General features: G+C 42.7%; 1 protein-coding gene across 4 annotated transcripts in view; it reads right to left on the bottom strand.

Moving 5' to 3' along the window:
* The window catches only part of ITGA10 (integrin subunit alpha 10), a 307,154-nt gene that overhangs the window by 98,568 nt on the left and 186,657 nt on the right, over nucleotides 1-21,929 (bottom strand). For all 4 annotated transcript variants that reach the window (XM_085637685.1, XM_085637688.1, XM_085637687.1 and 1 more), the window contains 3 exons: nucleotides 21,409-21,552; nucleotides 13,152-13,355; nucleotides 10,930-11,060 (listed from right to left, as the gene is read on the bottom strand). In XM_085637685.1, coding sequence (XP_085493811.1) covers nucleotides 10,930-11,060; nucleotides 13,152-13,355; nucleotides 21,409-21,552 — 479 coding nt within the window. The remainder of the gene's footprint in view (nucleotides 1-10,929; nucleotides 11,061-13,151; nucleotides 13,356-21,408; nucleotides 21,553-21,929) is intronic.

Genomic DNA, 21,929 nt, shown 5'->3' with positions numbered 1-21,929 from the left:
GAGGAATTCAGTTTTGGAGGGATTGAGAATGAGTTGGTGAACTAACATCCAGTTGTGAATAGAGTTGAGAGTAGAGTTGAGTAGTGAGAGATCTTGAGAGGAAGACACCTTGAGGTAGATTTGGGTGTCATCTGCATAGAGATGGTAGAGGATTCCAGATTTGCTTAGGAAGTTCTCTAATGGTTCCAAATAGAGATTAAACAGAGTGGGTGCAAGGATGGAACCTTGAGGGACGCCTTGACCAATCACCAGTGGAGATGAGAGACTGTTTGCAATCTTGATCATTTGGGATCTGTCCGAGAGGAATGAGGCAAACCATTTAAGCACTGTGCCTTCCACGCCCATTCTCTGTTGAAGAGTGTTAAGGAGGGTTTTGTGATTAATAGTGTCAAAGGTTGCAGATAGGTCAAGAAGAATCAGAAGGCACAATTCCCCGAATCGAGTATATGCAGCGCATCATCATCATTGGATGCGTCTTCTAGCCACATTGGCGCATGGCCAGGGCCCGGGAGAAGTGACATTGATGGTATGCTATTGTTTTGCTCGACCAACATGTTCTTCAATTTTCTAGCAAAGGTTTCCGTCTGATTCCTCACATTCCACTGTGATACTATATTTGAATATTCACTAACGTTCTAATATTTTTTTTTAGTGGGCAGGCAGAACTAACATCAACAAGGCACTGAGCCATAGAGTGTCAGTTGCCACAACCCCGCCAACTGTTTATTGCAGGAACCGGTCTTGGATGGTAGCCCTGGCCAAGACTGCACTTTTCAGCTTTGGAATCCGTGGATAAAAGGCAAGTGCGGCTCCATATAAATAGTTGGAAATAAAAAACAATCTGAAATATTTCAGTGAGACTGGAGCAGTAAAATAGTATTTAAACATTCCCCATCCCCCATATTTGTAAAAAAAAAAAAAACGTAAGGAAGCGGTGCGTGGAATAAACAGGGCTACAGGGGGCTGCGTACGTCCTTGCATTTACCAAACACTGCTAACTTATTCGACCCAGACCATCAGGCAGGGAGCGGGAGTCAACAAACTCTCGAGCCGCTGCTCATCTGCCAAAAGCTATATTTATAACATCAGGCCCGTTGCTCCAAATTACAACCTTCTTACGAAAACTCAACGATGCCAAAAATGTGTAATATCAACTCAATACAGTGAAAAATTCTTCTCAGTCACATTTACACGTCCCGTAGCTTCGCAGTGGCTGGATTTATTTACAAGCAGTAAAAGATGAAATGGGAGATTGTCCTAACTTTCAAACGTAAACGCCAGATGGCAGCAGAGGACGCTAAAAGAGATCTGCTGCACATTTCATTATATTGTGATTGCGCTGCAGTCATAGGCCAGCCAAAGAGGGCTGTTGCTGTTGATACGTCTTGTGAGGCTTAGATTTTATCACTAGGGCTCCAGGTCTTATGGTATTTATTTTTGGACATTTTCACTCCGTTGTATCCATATGTTTTTGCCCCACCGTAGCATTATATCTGCTATTTCATATACCCTATTTAGTAAGGATAGAGAAAGTCGAGGGCGTGCCCTCCATGCATTCTGCAGCACACATAAAAAGAGCAAAAAACCATTAACAATCATTAAATAATGAACATTTTCTACTTCTGTGTGCGCTGCAGAATGCAGCATACATAGAAGTAACAAATAGTTATTAAGGATTGTTTATGTGCAGAAAGGTAAACCTTCCTGCACATAAACAATCATTCCTGGCAACGCAAGCACCTGTACACCATGGTGCAAGGGTGCCAACGTTGGTGCTAGGCAGCTAATTTTAGCGCCAGTGCTACAGAAAACACAGGGTGTGCTATACTGTAGTAAATACGGCTCATCTCCGCGTTTTGGAAAGGTCAGACCTCGGTGCTGCCAAATTTGTCGCAGCTCTGCGCTCCGACATTTCACGGTAAATATGCCCCTTCGCTTGCAGGACCGGGGAACCCACTGTATCATGTATTAGGGACTAATAGGAAATAGGAAAGTGAAATATGACGCTACGCATATTTAATCATGTTGAAATCGGGTGCACGGACCCTTTACCTCTGGTTATCGGTAGTAAAGAGCACAGAAATCTACAGCCAGCAAAAACAATCAAGGCAAAAATCCGGGGGCTCACCACGCAAAAGATGGTCATTTCCAGCAATGCTGATACCTCCTGATCTAGCTCAGAATAATATCACAAAGTGTGAGGGAAACTCCACCAGTTGCTCTTCTCCCCTTATCTCCTGGAAGAATATAACACTTCTACCATAAACACTTGTGCCCATTGTGACTGCACACTGACTTCCTGCCTTGGAGTGGATGGTATGGCTTTTCCCGCTTCAGTTCAGTGTTGGACAAGCCTTCTCTCCAGTGGCGGCTCCTCGCTATGGTGGAGGAGCGTCGCTCCACTGCTTTCAAGCAGTGCAAGAAGTAGAAACATGAAATGATAATAACTTTCATTTATTATCATTTTATGTTTGTGCTCCTTTGCGGGCGGGTGGCCGGGGCTGCTCTGCTCTCTGCAGGGCAGGGGAGGAGTGGTTTGTCCACTCTTAAGTGCACATCAACTATTTGGTCAGCCTTATCGGGCTGCCCAAACTAGTCATGCGCACTTTCCCTGTTCTCCATGTAGGCTGCATTACAGCCTGCATGGGGAACATGCCCAGGCCCCCATTCCCTGGTTGAGAGTCGAACCAGGACACTCAAAACCAATCACAACACTGAATTGCAGCATTGTGATTTGTCAGGGGAGCTTGGATGCCTATCAATCGCACCGCTGCATTGGAGCATTGTGGTTGGTCAGTGAGGCCTGGCTGTGTTTCCTCTTCCTCTAGGAGAGCAGGAGCAGAGATGCGGGACCCAGCGGCAAGGTAAGTACACTTTTTTTTAAATGTCTTCTTTTTTTTATTACTGCCAGTGCACCCACCCGTGCAACCCCCCGTGGTTCCCCTGTGGCCCCCTGTGCTGCCCCTACCCACCACCTCCAAGCCATGCTGGCCGCAACTGCTTCTCTACAACCACCCAGTGCCTTTCTCAACACAGCCTTCAAATTAGCCATGAAGGGTGTGAACATTTCAGCAGCAGGGTCAAGTTGGGGAAAAGAGACAAACCAAGAAAGACATTTGTCATCTGGTGCTGTGCCCAAATGACACTTGATCACTGTTTCAATAGCTGTAGCGCTAGCCTCATCCCCTACTGCTCATATCACAAACATTGAGGTTTGCTTGGAGGTCACTTAGAAGTCTTGCATCTGCTGATCCATGTATAGAACTTCATTCAACAGGAATGAGCATGACCATCTTACAGGCAAGCACTAGTTATTGAAAAAGAGGGGAAGGGAACTTTGGAGTTGTTATGCAACTGTTTATAGAACATCTATATCTACATCCCATCTTGAGCGACCTTATTGGAAGTCAGAGTGGGACAGTTGGACCTAGGAAGGGAAGCTGACAGCGGATGGTCTGGGAATATCCACGTAATCAAAAGGTACAGCGAATCAATCAGGACAGGCATGTAGAGGTGACGAGTACAGAGGATTTGTCTTTGGCCATGGGCCTTCACATATCTACTCTTATTCTTAATCGGTTCTTCTACGGCGTCGTCTGTATTATCACAACACTACAAAAAAGACGCAAAAAAGGAGTCAGGGAGCTTTAGTTCGACTCTACCTGGCTGCACTTGGTGGTGGGGGTTTTAAGAAGCTCTTTAGTACACCGTCTGGAACAGAGGTGGAGCGTGTGACATGTCTTATACCACTGGCTGGAAATGCCACTGTACTAACAAGCATTGGCAAAGCTAATTTGTAGCGCCTTTGGGACCTATTGGCATTGCCAATGTGGCTTGGTGAGGCTCCACAGCATATGACTTTCCCCCAACACTTTGCAGCATCATCAACGTTAAATAAATAAAAAAGGTACAGTGAGATGACTGCTGCTGGCTGTTGTCTCATTCTACTGGCATGCTCATGTGTGACATATGTGGATGTGTGCACCAGAACGCGTCTGTGCACTAGTGGAATGATGTGGCTGTCATTTCCTTTCGTTTTTTATTGATGGATCCAGGATGGCGGACACTACTTGGATTAGTAAATAAAATACATTGTTTTTTTGTTTGGAAATAACACAAATTAAAAAAACAACAACAAAGGAACACAGGGTGGTGGAGTCACCAGAAGAACGAATAGGGGAGTGAGTAAGAGTGCGGAGGGGAAAAGCATTGCATGAGGGAGAGAGCAACACAGGGGCGGGTGGGAAAGCACACATATAGAGACAAAAAAAGCACAGTGGACAGAAGAACACGGCGAGTGGGGGAAAAGCACAAGAAGAAGCAGCACAGGAAAGTGAATGCCAACACTAGAAGTGAGGGAGAAGCACACAAGTGTGAGAACAATACTAAGCACAATAGGTAGTGAGGAAGAAGGGCACTAGGAACAAACACAGAGTCCAGGGTTGAGTATTTGAGAGGAAAGAAGGAGAAAGCTGAAAAACACATATACTCGCATGGAGTGCTTTACCAAAAAGAAAAAAGTTCCCTTAAAAGTGAGCAGTGGAATAATGGAAGCCAGACAATGAGGTAGATGGTAAAGGGGCTAGACTCCAGAGGAGGAACAAACTCAAGATGGACAAGCTGGAACAATAAAAGCCATTAAATATGAAATAGGCAAAAGAGACTGACAATAAAGCCAACCAATGATAAGCAAGGAGCTATGTATAAGTCCCTGGAAGTTGTTGGTGTGCTCACATTAAGGGTCTGATTACAATGTCAGATGGACTTAAGTTCACCTGACACGTCTCGGTCCTGGGACTGACCGACCTATGGTTGGCGGTCCTGACCGGCTAATTACAATGCGACCGAACTCTGTTTGGTAGCATACTCTCAATTCTCAATGAGAGTTCGTGTTACAGCCGTAAACTGGCCGTAACACAAGTTCCCATTGAGAAATGTGAGGTGTTGTTAATTTATGCACCCCGTGGCAGGCACCCCAAGGTGCCTCCCACAAGGTGCAGGGATTAACAGGGCCTCGGCAGCCAACCAGAGGCCGTAAACATAAGGGCCCCCTGCTGGGGCCCCTTCAAACATGCTTTCCGTCATGGTTCCATGTCAGACAGGGTGGCATGGAAACCATGTCGAATACTGTGCATCGTAATCCCAAGGGTGGAAAGGCCCGCCCTTTTGGACTACGAGCCCGCTACAACTGGCCAACAGGCTCCTTGAGCCTGTCGGAGGCCAGCTGGACTAACCTGCTGGTTTACTTTCCAACCGCCAGCATTGTAATGTGGCGGTCCAAAAGTAAACAAAGCAGCTGATTACGAAGTGGCCCGGAAGGCTATACCGGTCGCATCGTAATTGGCCCCTAAGTCTTTTGCAACCAGACAGCTTGCATTGTGGGTAGGCGAGACCTACAAATCTGAGCCAAATGGGTCAGAACCTGAAAAAACCTATATCTTCTGTTCTACAGGTTTTAGGGGTTGGTACAATCTTTTAAGAAAATGCCCTTTTGAAAGCGTTAGCAATTAAAACATGAACGTTTTGTTTGCCAGGTAGAATTAAATATTGACTCTCAGAAGCTGCAGTCACGCTGTCTCACTTATTGAACTTTTGTTTAGCTTAGGGAGTGCGTGCCACGAAAGATCCAGCAAGTTTGGTCTTAATTCTGGTTTTGTGAAATGGTGCGGGTGTACACCATTTCAATAAAGCAGTTGAATTCAACAGAGTCTCCGAGTTAGTGAACATGTGATTTAGGTCGAGTCCCACGGCTACCAAAGTCTTGTTGAAGCATTTTGGGATCTTAATAGTGAACAACACGTGTTTCAGTCGTAAATGCTCAGTTGCAGTTGTAATATGGCTGGCAACAAACAATATCTATTGACAGTGCACATATATTATGGAATCTCCCATACGATGTGTAGTCTCACAGATGGTGTTGAGATGATTATGTATTACAGAGGAGGAGCTGGGGTACCACCAGGGGCAGCACTTCCCAAGAGGCAGTTTCCTTACCTCTAAATCAGATGGTCAAACTTCAAGGGTGTCTAAACAGTACAACAGCCAATTTTCAGCAGATATCACTTCCTGTCACACTTAATGATCAACTATATTCATATGATTTGCTGTGTCTGATACCCAACATCTAAAACCACACTGACTTATAGTTGTTGTGTTCTACTCATCATACCTAAATGAAGAGCAGGTTGTGGTAAATAAGTGATTTATCTCCTGCTGGAACGCATCTCCCTCCACCAAGCAGCTGATGTCTGAAGCACCCATTCCACCCATCACTTCGAATCAGAGGGTTTTTGGGGTATGGCACAAGAACGTCTGCATACCAGAGAAGTTACTGGTCTTCTGGTGCTGTATTTCAAAACTCCCCCGCACATATTTTCCGCAAAATGATTGTAGACTGGGTGAGGTATTACTGTTCATGTCATAAAGTCTTGTGCCAGTGTAATAACTGTTCCCATATGTGTAATTCTTGGTATGCCTGCATGCGCGTTAGGCACTAGTTTCCATTAGGTGGAAAACATTACATTTCCCAGTTGTTGGACTTGACATCCTTGGCGTGGTATTCCTGCCACCTTTTTGCCTTCAATGCTCCTGTTTTTGCTGAACTCGTTTTCATTGGTCTTAAGATTCTGCGTACTTTACCACTGCTAACCTATGCTGAAGAGCTTTTGCCAGCTCCTTTAAACATTGTAACATTGGCTGACACCCAATTGGCACGTTTGATTAGCTTCTGTGTACCTAGTAAAGTGGAAATTCATGGAAATTAACTGCTATAGTGAGCCTGCAGCACGTGTTGTGCCACCCCTTTAATTAGCCCTTTAAACATGTCTCAAGCCTGTCATTGAAGCTAATTTTAAATTGTCATCTCGACCTGGCAACATAAACATTTTGCCAAGCCTAAACCTTCCTTTTTAATACATATAAGTTACTTCTAGGGTAGGCCCTAAACATCCCAAAGGGCAGAGTGGAATGTATTTTTCAAAATTGACGTCAACATTTAACTATTCCATGTCCAATAGTGAAAAACTTGAATTCGTTTTTTACTACTGCAAGGCCTACCTCTCCTATAGGATAACTTTGGGTTACTGTATTACATTAAAAAAAAGTTATAATGTTAAATTGGGAGCAGATAGGAATGTCGAGTTTGGTGTCTATGGAATTGTGGATTAGATCCCTGTTTAATGGTAAAGTCTGATTTTAAATCATAATTCTGAAAATGACACTTTTAAAAAGTTGACATTCTATTGTCCCAATCATTTTGTGCCTGCAGCCTGTATCCTAGGTCTCATGAGCGGCGGTACTCATAGTAGGGCCCGCGGGCCACTTGCTGCCCACCAAACCTTCCCTTGCGGACCCGTGGAAAACAACAGCAGTCAGGGACTTGGCGCCATTACTGCTGTTGTAAGTTCTTGGGCCGCATTTGCCGAGGTTAGGTTTTACATATTAATTTAAGTGCATGCGACAGTAGATGGCACTGTTGCCGCATTCTGTGACCAATGGTGAGTTCATCATCAGCTGAAATTTACTTTTTATGCAAGTTTCTTCTCCCCGAGATAACAGGCAGGGCTTTTAGTGGGCCAGGTGCTTCAAAGCAGGTGCTGAGATGGGTCGCTATCGGGGCTCTATTTTTGCGTTCAGGGTGAAAAAAATATATATCAACTCGGCAGCAGCACTACTGCTCAGAAAGCCTTTGTCAGTTCAAATCGACTGTTTTCATTCTTTAAGTCTCATCATTTCAGACCTGAAAGCAATTTCATTATAATATACAACAAAGCCATAGTTTTTGCTTACTTATCTTATGCAACTAACAACCACTTGGGTCTCCATTTTCGCCCTTAGATAAATCTCAACTCAACTGCAGCACAAAGCCTCTGATGTAATTCCAAATAGGCTGGTTTAAGTTCTTTCACAGTTTCATCATTTCAGAAGTGAAGCATTTTCAATGTTATATATTATATACAACAAAGCCATAGTTGTTGCTTATTTATCTTATGCAACTAACTATCGGGGTCTCCATTTTCGTCCTCAGGGTGAACAAAAAAAATCTAATCTCAGTAGCAGCATCACTGCTCAAAGATTTTGATGTAATTTCAAATAGACTGGTTTTAGCTCTTTCACAATCTAATCGTTTCAGAACTGAAGCATGTTCAATATTATAATTTATATACAACAAAGCCATAGTTGTTGCTTATTTATCTTATGCAACTAACAACCATTGGCAAAGCCAATAGTCCTGACTTGTTGCAGGTATAATGTTACTGGTTGTATCTGATATATTTGGATCCAATGACAAACAGCTAAATACCAGTAAGGTGGCACACTATGCTAAGCACAGATTTTTGTTTACATATTTTTAAGCCATGCCCTTAATTTTATCGGTAATGGCCCTTTGAGAGAACCCCCAGGTTTTGTATCCCACTTAAAGCCCTGTAACAAGGCGATCCGTATCAGTTATGTGTATATATCGCCGTAGGTCGCCCTAAATAATCTATTTTTGGGTTATGTTGCATGTCTGTTTACAGTAGAGAAATACTGCTATTTAAAGAGAGACTGGCTGAGAGAGAGAGAGACTGACTGACTGAGGGAGAGCGACTGACTGACTGACGGAGAGTGAGACGGATTGAGGGACAGAGAGAGAGTCAGACTGAGGGACAGAGAGACTGACGGAGAGAGAGACTGACAGGCTGAGAGAGAGAGAGAGAGAGAGAGAAAGAGAGAGAGACTGACTGACTGGCAGAGAGAGACTGACTGACAGAGAGAGAGGCTGCGATGGAATTGGGGTCAAAGTGTGTATGAAGCTATGCAATGCCTCTTAAGATTATTTTTGTCTGCTAATAAGAATGTATTGTCAAAATGTGCTCTTTGTAGTTCCATCTGCTTTTGAAATACAGCAGTGTTTCATTATCTAATGTTTGAAACAGGTTTGATTTTTTTTCTAACGCTGGCCCCCCCCCCCACTGATCCCCACCCCTACTGGTGCGGCCCTCGGCCACAAACCACACTGTAATTTTGGCCCTGACAGAAAGTTTGTGAGAACCCGTGCTCTACAGCCTTCTCCAACTTCAAAGTGGGCACCAGTTATAAATATTGCACCCTTGGACCCAACTCTTCATTACACCTCTGGATCTGTAGAAGACTAAGAAGGACTGCTGTGCTGCTCTGCAAAAAGGACTGCTATTATGCTACTCTATTGCCCTCTTGCTTGAGTGAAAAGGACTTGACCTGCATCTTGAACCCAGGACCAAGACAGCAACTCCAAGGGCTAATTGGCTGGCCTCCTGATCAGAGCATCAGAGACAGAAAAGGATTCACCCACCTGGAACCCATTACCTGGACTCTGTCTGTTGTTTGTCTTGCCCCCAAATGATGCCACCCCAAGTCCCTTGGAAATGGGCTTGAAGGTGCTCTGTCAGCCCAACCTGAGCTTCAAGCAGAATTGACGCAGCGCAACACATCGCCTTGCAGGCAGCCCCGCATTGGAACCACAAGAGCGAGATGCATCCCCGACATAGAACCCTTCCTCTCCTTGGAAGCGCAGCTATCTGATGCATCCTCAACTCAGGACCTTGCATTGCAGCGCAGTAGCTCCTCAGAAGCAACTCTGCATGATGCATCCTCAACAAAGGGCCTCGAATCACAGCCTCGCAGCTCCTCAAAACGCATTGTCAACGCGAGCCGGAACCTGGATTTAAAATACTTTGTTCAGCAGGCTTAACCTGGTCCCTGTATTCAGCCATCATGGTTGGCCTGAACTTGTGACTTTGTCCTGGTCCGGAGTGACCAGATAGCCACAGTTGGAGCTTTGAGCTTTTAGGTACTATTTTCATTCAAATCTTTACATTTTCACATCTCTGGTTCTACTGAGTGTATTTTTGTAATTTTGGTGTCAAATAATGTACCACATTTTACTCTATTTAACTAAATTGGTGCATTATTTTTCTTGTGTTGTGTTTTCACTTTATTACCGTTTAAAGTATTGAATAAATACATTACACATTGCCTCTAAGATTAGCCTGACTGCTTTTATGTCAATCTATCAGCGGGCTACGCACAGGTTAATTTGGGGTTTGCCTCTATTTCACCCTGACAGAGATTGTGGTTGCTGCTTGAGTAGGGTTCCACCCACCTCAACCAGTAACCCAATTAACTACACCAGTTGTAAAGTTCTCTATAAACATACTTGAACCATAAATAAGTAACAAAACACTGCGATTTCATTTTTGTGGGCCTACAGTAAGAGAATGGATTATTCAATCAATGGTCCCTGTAACTGAAGGAGATGTGCCACCCCACCTGCCTAGGACTCTTTTATGGTTACCTCTCATTCATGGTACCTTAAACAGTATTACCACTTCCAACCAACTCTATAGGCAGTTTCAACAGACTGACAAAAGGCAGAGGATTTACACAAATAACTTGTTTCTCAGTGCACTAGCAAACAATAAATTCATGACCAAGATGTGTTTCATCACTCCTGACCTTTCAACAGATGTGGGTTTACTAAATCAATACAGCTACCAGGTATATACATCTGATGCCTTCTCTGCTTAAATTATACCGATCAAGTATCGGGTGCTCACTTTCCTACTTTTACAGTTCAACAACTTTGTGCTAAAATTAAGGCCCTCCAAATCATATTTGTTGTCCTTGTGAATGACTCAAATAATGAAATACAAGATTGAATATAATCTGCTAGGGTGAGAACTGATAGTACAGCATTTCCTACACATTCTCTTTAAGGTATTCAGACAAAAGGGTGAATTTACTGCTTGGTGGCAAAAAGAACACATTGTGTGGTTTCTGTGTTTGTTTAAGGCAAACAACAGCATATGATGGGCAAACCACATCAGGTGTATAGTAAAAGGTTATCCAAAAATATATTCAGGGTATTAGATTTTGATGTTTAAAAGGAATTTCAGGTGGATGCTTTACCTGAGCAAGATGGCCGCTCCATCGGTTCCAATTGCGAGATCCACCAGCTCATCTCCATCCAAGTCAATCTGTCCAGACACACTACGTCCAAAGTAGCTCAGGCCTTCGGAGAGTGCAGAAGCTTCTATCCGCTGGGACCAGACAGTGGAAAAGAGGAACCAGTGTTTATATCATCAATTGTGTTGCTTAATAACTACCAAATCTCTGTACCGCTCTATGATATCCCAAGGCACTTTCAGCGTTAACTGTTTACAGTTGCGGTGCACTGTGACATTGTATGTCTATGTTCATGTAATGTATGAAGTGCTTGGGCAGGAGGCTGTATCTAATCTGATGATATGTGGGTAATTTTTAAGATACATGAATGACTGAGAGGGAGAGGTGAGTTTCACACCAGGTTTGCACTTTTGTCACTCATTACTTCTTATTAAAATCTGGGGTGAAATACCCCTGGGGAAATAACCTTATGAGTTATTATTGGAATCTTTTGTGTCTGATTCAGTTTTCCCCTATTCATTTGGGAATAATGTGTGATAATGGCCTTTGCTATAATCATCATTATTACTTCAGCACAGTATTCTCCTTCGAGCACTGTTTTGGCTACGTGCATTACATGGAAGATTTTGTGTGGCCAAATTTCTGAAATTAAGCGCAATTTACTTGGAATCGGTGAGTTGAAATTGGGCGCAAATGCTCTGCACCTATATTCAAACTTAAAGAGGAACTGAGAATATGGTTGTTAGTACCTTTAAAATATCCCAGACTCACACCACCAAACTCACCTCAGCTGCTTGGCCTACTTTGAACTGACTACTAAATAGAATCAGTCTTACTACAGAAATCAGGGAAATAGGCATGGTACTTCGGATTATGGATCTGAAATCTTAGTCAATTACTGTATATCTATTAAAAAAAGAGTAGCATCTTCAAAACATGAGTAAGCATAACTTCTTGTTCACATATTTGTAAATACACTATAGTCAATGTCACTGCAATTATGATTGTCAATACTCACCTGCTCCGACTCAAGCATATGACACATACTACATAATTTACTATATATTATGTAGATTTGAAGGGGGTAATTTGTGTCTAGCACAAACAAATCACAAGTTTGTAAGAGTGTAGCATGCGGAATACAATGTAGCTACTGACATGATTTAATAGTTTACTGCTCATATTTCATTCAGCTGTCAATAACTTTGTTTCAGCTGTCAATAACTTTATGCTTACACTAAAGAGGTGGCAATATGACTCCTATAGTATTCATTTTCATAATGTATGTTAACTACTTGTGGGTTGGAGAAGCACTTTGGTCTATGTAGGAAAACCCCATATATTTAATTGTAACTCAAAGAGGATTGCGAAAGTGATGGATTCATTGGCATGAAAGTGAATTGTTTCACTGTTCACGTAAATTCATGTTTACCTATGAAAATTTTCAAAATAGCAGGTATTTAAACACGAGACACACATTTTGAAAGATTCCTAAACTTATTACATTTTCGAGTCTGTTGTGTTCACTCTAAAAGTACCTCCCAGTAAAACACGTAAAAATAAATAACAGACTTAACCTACCGATGTTCCTGTGGTGAAAATATTTTATGTCACTGTTGGTGTCAATTGATGTTTACATTCAAAGTTCACGAACCAGCACGTATTTGAGTGCGGAACACAAAATTTGAAAGGCTCCTGTACAATTTGCACCTCTCTAAGTCTGATGCTGTCAATATTAAAGCACCTTTCAGCAAAACAATGAAAACTAACTATCAGCCTTAAAGTATTGATATTCTTGCGCCCTGTGCAATATAAAATTAGTGAATATTTTTTTGAATAGTATTTTTTGAATATTCACATTTCATTCAAAAAAGGTCTGACTCCTATCACTCATTTGAATCCATCAGTATCGTTGTTTGCTAAAATTGCATAGTTAATATTTTCACAGACTGTGCTACATAATTTGAATTAAATTATTAAAATGCCACATAGCTTGCATTGCCCTCGTCCCATGCAGCCATTCATGCCACATAATTTGCTGTAACATAGCTTCTGACTTTCACATGTCCAATAGCTACATCTGTCAGTCTACACTACCACTGACCTAAACCCAGGTTCTCTCAGTTTGCATGCGCGCCAGGACGAAATGGTGTAGGGTTCAAAACATTTATAGCACGTGTGGCTCCCATGTTATATGTAAACACATTGATGCACTCTGTTCTGACCTGCTTGTAGTTGGGATTGATGGTTCTCCACGATCCATGGTAAATGTACACAGCTCCCTGGTGGTTGTCTTCCAATGGCGCTCCAACCACAACATCGTTGAACCCGTCATGATTGAGGTCTGGGACGGCAGCGAGCGAGTAACCAAAGCGCGCGTCCTGTGGCCTCTTCTCAGCGTTCAGAGTACCATTGAACGTTAATAGGATCTTCAAAAGAAAAGCAATATTTTCTTGAATTGTCTTCTTCAGGGACAGTGTTGACAATTATGAGGAAGAACCTATGCATCTCTTTGATATAATGGTTTTTAAATCAAACTACTTATGGCCTCATTATGCGAATTCTGAATGTGGTGGTGTTGATTCCGCATCCTCGGAGTCAACAATACCGGTTGTCTCTTTAACTGTGTGAGTGGAGCATTAACCCAGATTCCAAATTGAACCATTGGAATCCCTGATCTGCAAGGAATTTCAAGGGGAACCACATCCAGTTCGCAGTAATTACTCATTTTAGCCCCTATTTTCACCCAGGGACTCTCTAGGCGAAAGTAAAAAATACTGCAGACTCATAATCCCGATAAATCGATCCCTGCTCATCGTAATCGCGATCTTAGAAGTGTTATTTTTCTGGCACTTCTCTCCAGAGCAGCCAAGTAATTTCCGGACAGAACTTTGAAGTGGCATAATTCATCACTGTGGATAAACAGCATACCATAACATAATACAAACAAGAAGTGATACATGCCCCTCCGCTTCCCTTGTTATCATGCAAGGGTTCTGATCCTGCCGACCAATAAGGACAGTTGTGGCCCTATGCTGAGATCCCCTGGGACCTTGTCAGGCCCTACAAGGATGCTACAATAGAGTAGACAGCCGGGGTGGTACCAAGGCAACCAGCATACCTGGATGGAAAACGAAGCACTCCAGGTTCACAACAACCACAACCGAAGACAAAACACCAAAGGCCAAAAGCAAGAGCGAAAAAACAAAACCAGTAGCCAATCATTTTCATCCATGCACATTCCTCTTACCAAGCTTCCACTGCTTCACCTACAGTTCACCAACAAGATCAAGCCTCTTCAAGAACACATCATCGATTACCAAGGCCCTCCAGGCTCTTCTGACCTGCACCATGAATCCGCCACCTCTTCTCTCGCCTCAATGATCTAAGATCCCAGATCATCTCCCCCTTTCCGGCATAGGTGTATCTATCTCCACTACTGTTGTCCCCCAGCTTGTTTGCAGTATAGAGAAATCCCATTACACAGCAATCAATAATAAACTTTATTCGGCTCAAATAGAACCATAAAAGTGCACATTGCGAATGGGAGCAATACACATTAAAAAAAACAATGCACAATAAAACTTTAATTAATACCACAAGACACCAAAACCAATAATCGGCCAATGCTCATGGTCCTAAAGCTTTTAAAATAGATAAAGTATATCAATATTCTTGAGAGCCTATCAGCACAACCATACACCCTCCCAACTAAGTTAAAAAATATTTTAAATCTTTAAAAAACACTTGAAATTGCTTGACAACAATAATAATACAAAATTATTAACTGCACTGCGGATACCGTGCATAGTGTCTTCTTAGCTTCATGCAGTAATAATATAGTTAAGAACACGTACACATACGTGGTGGAAGGGCAGGCGAATACATTCAAAGGCTGTGTTAGAGGTTGGACACATGCATCTTTGTGCTTGTGGGAGACAGTTTGTGTGTGAGCTTGGGTGTATGTCTGTAAGTGGGAGCGCCTGCGTGATTTGAGCCTGTTGCCACATATGGCATGTAGTATATCGGTCTAATATCTAACTACCATTCGCGACATATGATTAGACTCTCTGTATACATCCTGTGCTCGCCATCACAGATATTTGGCGGTACGTGATCCGTATAACTGGCATAGTTTGAATGAACATCCCCGAGATACAGTGGTACTGGTGGACCTTACTGGCACCTGATAGACATCAACCCTTATGTTGGCCATCACTTGCATCTGAAGGGCTTTCCTTGAATTTGGTGGTAATCCTTGGCAGACCATGTAAGTCATGGGCATGTGAGGCAGTACGTAAACATTAAACATGGTCAGGTTAGCACATGGATACGAGAAGCACCATCTATTGATGTGGGGGAAGTAAGGCAAGAGAGTACTTGATGAAGACAAGCTGGTGTTTGGGGATATCACTTAATACGTAAACTCAACAGCTGGTATTTGAGGGCACAATCCTTTAATTTATAGCAAAGGACAAGCTGTTGCCGGGGACAAAATGTATTTGCTGAAAATAAAAGGCGGATGCGGTGGGGGAAGGTATGGTGCATTTTCAGAGATTATCTACATTTTTGGTGCATAATAAGTGTACTTGCCAAATTCTAAACACAAGCACTGAATATCTAAATGCGCGTATTTTCAGAAAATTTCAAGCTGGGATTTGGGTTAAAATGAACACATTTGCCAAAAATAAAGAATTGTTATTCGAGGATAAAATCTGGGTAATTTTAGAACAGAATAAACTGATTTATTGATTAAAAATTAGTAAATTACATAAAATGAAGAGTTAATATTTAATGGCAGCATTGGCTTATTTTCCGAAAATGACACAGTAATGTAGGAAGGAAAACACATTTATTTATTTGCAATTAAATGCTAGTGGGGAGAAGATTGTACGTTAATAAAATATAAAAAAGGAATGCATCTGATATGGATGGTACATTTTTAGCATTTCCAAATTATATATAAAACTATTAATTACTTATTTGCAGAAATGTTTAATATTATTGTTTAATCAAATGGGGGTAGTGTAGGATCTATACTTAAATCTTTTGATAGCTTTATTGTGCCCCGGTTTATATATGTCCACCAAACTGATGGCCTGCCTGCTCTATTTTGAGTTTTATGGACCTTCATCTTTCCGATGGTGTTGTACCAGCTAGATCCCTCATTGGAAACCTTACACTTACGGCCCATTGGAGTCAGAGTTATTGCGGTAGGTGCCACAAACTCCCCACCCTTCTTAGAGCAGGTGGTTGGATGTATCTTTTTCAGGTCAGGCCCGCCAGGGAAATCATGGCAGTCACAAACTACAGAAAAGAACAAGCCTTGCAAATGCAACAGGTCTCACATTTATTGGAGTTGGAGTCATTGGCATTGTAAAAGCCAATGTTTTTTACCTAGCCATGTTGCAGGGTGCAGTACCATATGTGGCCAAAAGAGGTCCCATGAGACCATGGGTACTGTAACATGGCCAAGTAAAAAACATTGGCATTTATAGGCCAATAACTCCAACAAATGCGAGACCTATTGCATTTGCAATGCTTGTTCTGTTTAGCTGTACACCTGGCTCATACCCGAAGGACCACTAGACCTGGATGAGGACATGTTTTTATCAAATTAGTGCTTTCTTGAGCAGTGACAAATTGCATATCTCTCCCTTTATTGTTTACTGAAAATATGCAGCGGATCAGGTCATTTAAAGTATAAATGGGGCTGGAAGAACTGCTGGCAGTAGCGTCTCTTGGAGGGAGTGCTGCGGGGAGGGGGAGGGGCAGGGTGGAGGGTAGTAAACTCTGGATTACGGCCAAACGGAGTTGTGGAAATAAATAAAATAAATTACATTGTGAGCGCTGCAACGCCAACCCGGCGATGCAGCGCACAATGTAATTCGTTTTATTTATTTATTTATTTATTTCCACAACTCTGTTCGGCCTTAATCCAGAGTTTACTACCCCCCATCCTACCCCTCCCCTGCCCCGCCCCACCGCCCCGCAGCACTCCCTCTTGGAGCCGCTACTGACTGCTGGATTTCTTTAGAGCCCTGAATGGGTATAATCTCTGGGAGGCAGGGCCCCACATGTCTGTAAGGTGTGTTGACATGCAGTCTGATACGAGAGAGAAACGTGGGCAGTAAAGGAAACTCAGCATCCTGGTAAACAATGGAGCATTTGTAACACTATGATCTTGACAAAGCAAACCCCTGAGTTGAGTCACTTGAGGTAGCACTGGGGAGCGCTTGGAAAAATGAGTGAAAGCCTACACAAACAGGCTGCACTGCTCAATTAGAACACTGGAATGTGGAGCACTCCATTGAATACAATGGAGTGCTCCGAGCTTCTACAAGTCGGTAAAAGCCCGCAAAGCAACATTCCAATGTTGTTTTACAAAGACCTCTCGAAGCCCGAGGGGATTTAAACCCCCTAGGACTCCGAGAGGCCTTTGTTTTATTTGTTAGAACATTCTGCCCTCTAGTGGTAGAATGATGTAGTGAAAGAGGCACTCTTGTGGTTTGGCACCCTATGATGACCTTCGACTACCATCATTTTATTTGACTTTAGTGTGTTATTTTACCCTAGCCTGAATATATGAGACGGTCCTGCATATGTCTGCTTCTCTTCTCTTTTGTAATCTTGTTGTCTTTCAGTGGGAGCTGTCACGGAGTAGAACAGTCTTGCCAAGAATAGAAGGTGTGGAATGTGCATTTGAAAGCACATGAGGGAGAGAGAGGTGTGGAATGTACTTTTTGGTCTTGAAGTGCAGTGTTGTGAACGGTGGTGCACACATGTGCTCGGTGTTGTACATTGAGAGATAACATATGTGATGCTATAAGCAGTCGTGCAGAAATGTGTATTATGTTGTACAGTTATGAGAATTAGGAGTTCTTACTATTGGCTTTGACATGGCCTCATGTCATCTTGTTTACTGACTTTGCCTTGCTTCAAGCTTTTCTGCGTGCACAGCAGTGCCTGCGAGTTGTTTGGGTTATGAGAATTATAAGTGCTTACTATTGGCTTTGACATGGCCTCATATCATCTTTTTTTCTTGGCTTTGCCTTGCTGCAGTTTTTCTGCGTGTACAGCAGTGCTTGCAAGTTGTTTGGGTTATTCACATTCAAGGTCTTACTGATTGCTTTTGTTTAATGTACTCTGGAAGGCCTTGTGGGAGCTTCGTCAAGATAGAGGCTGGAAGATGTGAGAATGTACAACTCTGCCTCGGAGTCAAAATACGGGAACTTGACCAGCCCCCGTCTTGGCCTTGGCAGACTGGTACAGCCAGCTCGGTTTTTTCTAATGAGAAGGGGGCAAGGTTTTCTAGAAGCTTCGCCTCACTTTGAGTAATGATATTTAAGCTTGGAACCTTCGAGGGCCAGGTAGAAGTTCATCACAGAATAGACGTATTGCTGTGGAGGTGACGGAACTTGAGTCCTGATTGAATTCCTTCCTGGGCTGTTGAGGGGCTTCCCCAGCTTGAGTTGGCAAGGATGATGCACATTTAATCGGTGAGGTATTCCTAACCATTTTGTATATATTTTCTACTCTTTGCTACTTGTATATACTGCATTTTATTTCAATTGTTCATTTAATTGTTCACTTGACATCTGGGAGTCTGCAATCACTGATATATTCAGCCTGCCTTTCTAAAATATTACATTAATAAACTTGTGTGTGTTACTATAAATGCACCTGAATTTGTTTTCTTGCCTCACCTAAAGGGAGTGCTGCGTCCTTTCCTTGTCTTTAGAGAGTGCTGCTCAAAGTGTGTGTTACTATATATGCCCCTGGATTTGTTTCCTTGCCTCGCCTAAAGGGAGTGCTGCATCTTTTCCTCGTCTTTAGTGAGTGCTGCTCAAAGTGTATTATTTAAAGGTGCAGTGCTATATTTGCCTCCAAATTGGGAGTGCAGGGTTTGGGTGTGTCCTTTTAGCGAAAAGCACATTCATTACAAATGTTCTAATAGTCTTATAGCCCATAGTAGCTGGGCTATACCAGCCATTAAAGTCCCACTCCCTTGTTAAAGGCCCGAGCCGAGCAATGGAGCGGGCCTTTAATGGCCGGTATAGCCCGCTACGGTGGGCTATAAGGCTATATTAGTGATGTTACAGTGACTCGCAAGGTCAACTCAGAGCCTTTTGAGGCGTGAGCACGGAGGCATTGGGGACTCCTTTGTGCGTGTGCTAAATGAGGTTACCTCAGTACAGATCCCAATAAACACTTGTAATAGTTTCTAAAAGCGATCTTCTTCCTGTGCCTGCTCTCGGTGCAATGCAATTGGTCTTGCATTACTGAAAGTTTAAGCTGTTGGCGTTGCTAATATTAATGCAACGCCAATATCTCAAACTTTCAGTAATGCGAGAGCTATCACACTGCAAGTAGATCACAGCACTCTCGCTTTAGCGTTACACATCTTAAGCTAAAGCGTCGGTGCCACGATTGCTTCAAAAGTGAAGTAATAGAAAACAAATGATGAAATTGAGCCCGATCTTGCTAAAAAACTGTATCTTCAGTTTAGAAATGGGACACTACCACTGCATGCTTTTACGTCAAGCTGGTCAGGATCATCAAATGTGAATGACCAAGGATGCCTTTTGTGTGGTTATCAGAAAGAAAATGTACCACATTTCTTATTTCTTTGCCCTGCATATAGCAGGGCAAGAATAAAGTGATCGATCCCTATTGGTAGGAACCTCAGCACTAGAAGATATGAGCAGGCATATAGATTTCTCCAAACAGATCGGGTACCCCATAGGGTTTTTGCTGCTCCAGATTTCTATTCCATGCATGGTTGATAAGGAAAAGACAGAACAATGTAGCAGATTTAAAGGTCATTGATACCCGAGTTCTTATCAAAATGTGGCAAATGCTAAACAATTCACTTGGCAGTGCAACCTATTCAATGCCCTAGTTGTAATTTAGCCCCTGGCACGCTTGACTCAGCACTTTCTTCCTTTCTTTTAGAAATGTTTGTATGTGATGTCAGCAAGAAGGTACCTTCCTGTATATCCTATGGGAGTGCCCCGAGATAGTTCGTTCCTGGAAGAAAGTTACTGATATCATGTCCAGGGTGGTGGGGGAGACGGTTCCGATGGAACCGAAGTGGCTTCTGCTGATGATTAAAGGTGAAACTGACATGTCTAGATATATGGAATATGGTTGGCCCTGGCTGCGGGAATTGCGAAATGCAACATTGCTAGGGGGTGGGGGACGCCAACACCTCCGCAGCTGGAGGAATGGAAACGTGACCTTGACTGGTGCCAATGGGCCGAAGAAACTGTGTATAAAAGCAGGGGATGTGCTAAAAAATTTGGGGTGGATACATAGATGCGTGCTGGATGGGTATCTTTCTACTGTCTTCATTGTTTCCTCATGAATATATTGCTATTGATTTCTGTGGTCTCTCCATGTATGGACTTATGGAACTGTCTTGTACTGTATGGAATCCTGAGCATTGTTAATAAAAAGAATTCCCCCCCTAAAAAAAAAAGAAATGTATGTATGTTTTTATCTTTGTTATTAACCTTGTTAATTATTGTTTTATGTATCTCTTTTATAGTAATTTTCTGAAATAAAGAGTATGAAATGGTAAACGAAAAAAAATGTTTTCTATTACTTTACTTTTGAAGCAATTGCAGCCCCTGCACTTTGAGCTTAAGATATTAAAAGCTAAAGCGCGGGTACTGCCATTATACCAAAAGTAAATAAATAGAAAAAAAAAACATGCGGCCGCATTCGGCTCTGCAAATACCAAAAGAAAGGCACGCCCACCATTAGAACAGCTGAGGCATGCTGCGCTGGTTACATGAAAAAAAAAAAGCATTGTGGGAGAGTGTGTCAGAAAGACATTTCATAAAATAGTGCTCCGAGGCTGTAATTAAACCTTACTAAGTAACAACACATGTAACAGGGGATGTCCTCATGGGAGGTGACAAGAAGAGAAAAGGTGGTACTAAGGAGGGACTGCTAAGCCTATTGATCAATGAAAAGCCATAATTTTAAAAGGACAGGGACAGGAGCCAATTAAAAAGATGTAATAAAGTGGGTGGAGCCTCAAATCCACACCTGAATACAGCATGTCCCGAAGAGACAGCGCAAGCGTTACCTAGGCGAGACCTAAAAATGACCCCCATATCTGGGTGTCAGCGTCATTTATTTCTTTAGGTCTTTCAAAAACAAACTCACACTTTAGCTGCCTTAAAGCATTAAACATATTTATCGCTATTATGTTAAATGAACCTTTTATCACAAGCTGCTTTTTCAAAATGAAAAGATTTATACTGTATATTTCAGTTTTATTTCTTACGGTATAAATATACAAATGGGATGTGAATTGGGAACTCCTGGAAGAGATCATCTGAAACCATTATGTGGAGGCTGCATGCAATAAAGACAATTTGCCCAAAGCCTAGTCCCCTCCGGTTGGATTGTATCTCACTAACTCAGCACAACATCACCTGACCTTATCCAGCCTGATAAAACAGTGCTTACCTGACCCACTCTGTAAAGGTAGACTCTCCCAGTTTCCCTGTTTTGTGCTCCCAGGTACATTGGCGCGGCAACCAGCAAAACATCAGAGATGCCATCATTGTTCACATCAACAGGACAGACTTCGCTGCCAAAGTAGGAGCCGATCTGAAAAGAAATTGAAAATCAGGAGTAGTGAGCTGGGCACCACAGAGCAGCAACAGAGCGTTACTATGGCATTGCTGGGACTGTTAGGAGCCCAGTGCATGCCCGTCAAGGTTCCTGCAGCGTAGTATCTGACCTGCTCTTTAAGGTTGAAACACCTCTGTAGGACAGTTGCAGGAGCGTACCACAGTCCCCTGAAGCACCCGCAGATCCCAACTTTTCAGAGGGTCCCCATTCAGCCCAAGGCCAATGAACATCTGTGAGAGATTCGGGCCCGCTCTACACATCTGCAGGGGGCGCCATCATTTCGCATTACAGCGCTGGGCAGCAACTGAAATTCATTGTAGGTCTGCAGCACTTTGGACGGAAAGTGACTGAAT

Source organism: Triturus cristatus, chromosome 12, assembly GCF_964204655.1.
Source record: "Triturus cristatus chromosome 12, aTriCri1.1, whole genome shotgun sequence".
Taxonomy (NCBI): Eukaryota; Metazoa; Chordata; class Amphibia; order Caudata; family Salamandridae; genus Triturus; species Triturus cristatus.
The sequence above is the reverse complement of the archived record's forward strand: the minus strand, read 5'-3'. Positions and strand labels throughout refer to the sequence as shown.